Genomic DNA, 5828 nt, shown 5'->3' on the forward strand with positions numbered 1-5828 from the left:
CAATGATTTTTCGATAGTTATTTTTTAAATTTTTTATATATTTTTTTTAACTTATTTTTGCCTTCAKCCAACAGAATTCAAACCAAAACAGACGTATTTGACTAATTTTTTCCAAAGCACCGTCTGATCAAACTTCACCCGGACTGACAACGAACTGAAAATCTATGTCAATTTGTTTAATACAATTATTTAATACAACTATTTTTGAGCCAATACAAGTACACCAATGTTAACTTTTTCCTTCCCCTCGTTATAAGCATCGGCTGGAATGGTCATCAATCCCTTAAGAAATTTTTGGTTTTGTCGGTTTTAACTCAATTTTTGTGACTTCTATTCGACATCGTTATCGAATGATTCAGGTATTTTGGTAGAAGTCTAGCAATGATRCGCTTCCTTCCCAAAACATTAACCRAAAGGTTCGGTTTCTGTTGCCAACGGACAACTCGCATGTGACAAGTTTTCGATAACTTCACGACCYGCGCTGTATGCTTTACTCCACCCACACATTTGTGTTGATAAAAAAATAGATTYCTCTTCTTCTAACTTCTGCAAAAAAATTAAGCAAAATTTCAAGCAAACTCATTGTTTTTGCATGGTAAAAATCATCAGACAAACCCTTCGCATTGTAAACTTATATTTGACAAYCGTACATCAATTGACATATGGATATTTGTATGTAGCTTATACAAATATAAATGAGATTGTACCAATCAAAGAAAAAAATGTCCATCGGCYTGCGCTCGCTGTTCAATTGGACTAGTCCGTTTGAAAATTGACCAGCTAATACGCTCTTTGCTAAAAATGCACAAAACAACAAAAACAAAAAAATTTAGTGGCAATATAAAAACAAATGAAATGTTATTCACTTTGTATGCATACTATGATGACTCACTGTACACACCTAAACAAATAAAAAGTTGTATTCACTTCCTGCTAAACTCATATTTTACAACTAAAGCCACCTAACTAAACATCTAAACTGTAAAATAATAATTTTCTACATTTTTAAAAACTCATTAAGAAGCAAATATTGTAATTCATTAACAGCAGAACTGTTGGCAGTGAAAATGTGTTTTTGCAATAAAAAACTTCGTGCTTAAAAATGTCGGCTTGTAAATGCATGTAATTTTTCGAAGATAAATCGTTATGAAAGCTGGTATAATTTATTACAAATGAACTCTTTGCAAGCACAAATAAATTGTTTGTATCTCTAATGGAAGTTGTCTGTTCTACTGTATGCAAATCAAAAAGAGATTCAATTCTTTATTAGCAGTATTAATCAGATTTAATTGTATGTAAAAGCATGTCGTGATTGAAAGCTGTAAATATGCTGCTAATTAAAAGTACTTGCACAGCGGCGGCAAAAACAATAGCACAGCAACAATTTAWATGTTCTATGAGCGAAGCTTTCATTTGGTTTCGGTTTTTTATAAGACAGTTCATTAAACCTTTAGTGTTACATAAGTACAGCATGTTCCAATGTAATTAAAGGTRGTTAGAATCGTCCTTCGATTAGTTCTTCCGGTTGCGACAGGTCAAAGCTCAATGCTACCGCGATCGATGAAAGTGGTCGCGACACTACCATACACTCGGTAATGTCATAGCTGTAAGGAAATCTTTTTACACAAATACAATACTGTGGGTATCTGTCTGAGTATCGAATATGGCGGAGTGGAAAAGTGCACGCACACTTCGAAAAGTAAATAGAGGTACCTCACAAAGTGGTGTTTTTCAATTTGCTCTGGATCCCAGTGAAATTTTGTGGGAATTCGAGGAAAGAGGCTGCCAGGTGGTTGCCTATGTGAACGATGTAGCTCTTTTGGTAAAAGTACAMTTCCTGAACACCATTTACGATCTCACCGAAGTGTTAGTAAATGCAGTTACCAATGCAGTATCCAAATAAAACTGAGCTGAGGAAGCTGTCATTGAACTCAAACATGGAGAAGAAAGTGAAGGAGGCAGCAATCTCTTTATAATATTATAGAGGAGCCATTGATAAAAGATGAAACTGGCTAACTGAATATACTGRCTTTATGAAACCGTATTTAATCCTAAAATACTTAATAGGGTCATTGTTTGGTAGAGGGTCTCGAAAAACCATGCTAGCTAAGCAACCAGAGTGTTTTCTAAGAACTGCCTTCATCGTCATCTGTGGTGCACTAAGAAAAACTCCAACAATAGTGCTCAAKGCGATTATAGACATAACTGGAAGGTTCTTGACGGCGAAAGCTGTTATTAAACTTAGGAAAGCTTAGTATTTGAGGAACCCCGAGCAGAGACATACCCACATTTTCTTGAAATAGCTCCGTAGACACAAGCTTGACGAACCTAATGGGTAAGGCAAAGGACGAATATATGTGCAAGTGAGATCTATCGACTACGGTTCCTGTACTAAAATAAAAAATACTATAGATTTTTGTTTAGTTCCAATGTCGATATCTCAAATCCTTTAGAGAGATTTTTTTGAATACCTAATTTATCGAATTATGAAAAAAATTAATGTTCTATAGTGGGTTAAGATAATATGCAATATATAGATATATATAATTTTAATTTAAATATCACTTTTAATTTATAAATTATAATGAGTTTTGAAGTTCATAGTTTCATATCAACGTACTGACCCTTGATTTAATATATTTTGATCGCTATAATTACATTTTCCACTTCTMTGAGTAATTGCGGTTGAGCAAAACAACTGTTATAAAAAGGTCTCGAAAGTAATAAACAAGCTGKGGTTCAATTGAGTGTAAAAGCGTAAACTTCTCAGAATTCTATAAATAATTGAAAACCTCTTCGTTTTATGACCACTTTTGCAAAGAAAAAAACACAAAACCAATAATTACTTGTAGAGAATATATGCAAATTACAAGTAGTGTAAGAAAATAAAAAATAAATGGATAATAATAGTAGGTTAGAAAATACATACACATATTATATTAGAGAATAATTAATATTGAGTAAGGAGACATCCCTTTTTTCACATGTTTATATAAACTTTAAAAAACTGTATTGTAAAGTTTTAAATTGTTGATGGTATACATACTAAGAGCGTTTTCATGCGTATGAGCGTGTTGTGTTGCTTACAGTAACTTAAAATATTTTTCTCGGCCAAAAAAAYGGCTAAATCCCAAAGATATTCGCGWGATTATTTTTTAAAATTTTCGACAGTGCATCGGAAAATTTTTTGACGACAAATTTCCATCAAGGCACTGCGTTTATCCATAGTATGGTGAATGCAATCGAGTCGTAGATCATTCCATGAACTTTGGAAATCAGTTCTTGTTCCAGGAAAAGATGAAAGACCTTATAAGAAATGAAAAAAAAACAACTATACACCATGCTCTAAATCATGGAAAATACCCATGAAAGAAWAATCGAATCACACAYYACCTCTTCGTCGATTTCAAAACTGCTTTGACAGCAYGAAAAGGAGYTGCCTTTATRSCGCTATGTTKGAATTTGGTATCGTCCCAAAAGTCATATTAAGCAATACCAAAAGCTCCGTTAAGATCGGGAAGTACTTTTCTTCRCCGTTCGATACCAAACGAGGTTTCAGACACGGMGACTTCCTATCGTACGACTTCTTCAATCTACTGCTGCAGAAAAATTTCGAGCTGCAGATCTGAACAGAAAAGGTACAATCAAGAGTACACCGATGACATAGATATCATTGGATATAAMAACCATGCTATTAGTTCTTATTTCTCCAAGTTGGACAAGGAATCGTGGCAAATGGGTCTGCTGAACGAGGGCAAAACGAAATATCAAGCAAACAGTCGCCGAACTCGCGACTTGGATCCCACGTCATTGTTAATGTCATAACTTCGAAGTCATAGATAATTTCAGTTATCTTGGAATATTATTAACACTAACAACAGCATCAGCATCGAAATCCAACGTAGAATAACTCTTGTCTACAGATGCTACTTCGGACTGAGTAGACAATTGAGAAGTAAAGTCCTCTCTCAACGAACGAAGACCAAACTCTACAAGTCACTCATCATCTCCGTCCTCCTAAATGATGCAGAGGACAATGACAACATGTGATGAGTCGGGGAGACGAGTATTCGAGAGAAAGGTTCTGTGGAAAATTTTTGGTCCTTTCCAGAATGGCAACTGCGAATATTGCAGTCGATGGAACCATGAGCTGTACGATATATACAACGACATTGACATAGTTCAGCGAATTAAGAGACAGCGGTTACGCTGGCTATTTCATGTCGTCCGAATGAATGAAAACACTCCAGCTCTGAAGGTATTCGACTACAATACTCGGTGTAAAAAAGGAAGACCTCCACTCCGTTGGAAAGACCAGGTGAAGAAAGACCTGGCTACACTTGAAATCTCCAAGTATCGCCAAACAGCGAAAACGAAGAACGACTGGTGCGCTGTTGTAAACTCGGCTATAACCGCGTAAGCCAATAAAAAAGAAAAATAATACCAAATACTAAAAAATTAATTTCTCACAGTATAGTTTTTCCATGATCTTATAAGTACATAATATTTATTGAAATCAAAATAAACAAATGTTTAATTTTTATTTACTTTTTTTTTACTTTCAGAACCTAAGTGAAAATCAGTAAAGGAAATCCATCAAAATGAAGTCCTACATCAGCACTGCTACCATATTCATCGCGCTCTTTGTGCTGACGAATGCCACCGAAGTGAGAAAATGTCCCAAGTGTAAGTGCCAAGAAACAAAAAATAACAACAACAAAAATTATAAAAAAAAATATTTATTGCAGCGGCTGCACGCGCCTTAACCGCGGAYGAGGTAACTATCTCCAATTGTCCCAAAAATAAGTGTACACTTAAGCGCAACACCGAGGCCAGCATTGARATGAAGATCAAACCCGAACGTGATTTTGACGAACTCAATTCCGATATACAGGGTATTATTTTGGACGTACCACTGCCGTTCCCCGGCTATTATGGCACCAGCGCCTGCCCGTACATCTACGATGCTGAGGGCAAAGAGAAGGTGGGCTGCCCGTTGAAAGCCGGTGAGACGTACACCTACAAGAATAGCTTCAAAATACTACCAATCTATCCGACTGTTAATTTGGTTATACACTGGGGCTTGAGTGATAAACAGGGTGATGCTGTATGCTTCCAAATACCGGCTAAGATTAAGTCGTAATTGTTTAGAGGAGGAGGAAATTTTGGAAATTAAATATTGTTACTTACTACATAACTGTATTAAAATAATGAGAATATTTGGGCAAGAATTTTCTTTATACCAATTAACGGTATTGTGGAGCTCTCTTGCATAAATATTTGTATATTATGTTAATAGTTTTAATAAAAACAAAAAAATAACTTTTGTATTTTTCAGCGATTTTCATATTTTTTATTAATTTTTTTATTTTTATTTTTGTAATTTTATATATTATTATATATTGCGAATTGGAAACATATGCATGGTTGCTTATACTTATGTGTATATAGTAGTTTCATCTTTACTTTAAACACAACTTTTAGAGTCGTCAATAATATTGATGCATCCAGCCCATTGCATCAATATTTTAACAAATAGTTGGAGAGCGAGTTAATTTAAATTATATGATGATGAGTAACCTGATCATTATGTAATCATAAATTGCATAAAATTTAATTACTTACAACAAAGTACATTTTAGTAAAATAGTTAATTTTTTTTTCAAAAAATTTTGTTCGAAAAATTACTTTTCAAAATTTTTGTTTGATTTTTTTTTTTGAAATTTTTTTAGAGAAATTTTTGTTCGAAATTTTCTCGACTAAATTTTGTTCGAAATTCAAAAATAAAATTACGAAGTTTTTTCCAAAACTTTTTTTTTTAATTTTTG

At 34.0% G+C, this 5828-nt stretch overlaps 1 protein-coding gene across 1 annotated transcript; it reads left to right on the plus strand.

The window, feature by feature from the left end:
- Nucleotides 1-4565: 4565 nt before the first annotated feature.
- LOC108966042 (ecdysteroid-regulated 16 kDa protein) lies at nucleotides 4566-5330 on the plus strand (the record flags this gene model as incomplete). Its single annotated transcript, XM_018928768.1, is given in 2 exon segments — nucleotides 4566-4686; nucleotides 4749-5330. Coding segments are annotated over 2 exon segments (480 nt in total). The 3' UTR covers nucleotides 5144-5330.
- Nucleotides 5331-5828: the final 498 nt, after the last annotated feature.

Source organism: Bactrocera latifrons, unplaced genomic scaffold (assembly GCF_001853355.1).
Source record: "Bactrocera latifrons isolate USDA-ARS-PBARC rearing strain unplaced genomic scaffold, ASM185335v1 scaffold_10, whole genome shotgun sequence".
Taxonomy (NCBI): Eukaryota; Metazoa; Arthropoda; class Insecta; order Diptera; family Tephritidae; genus Bactrocera; species Bactrocera latifrons.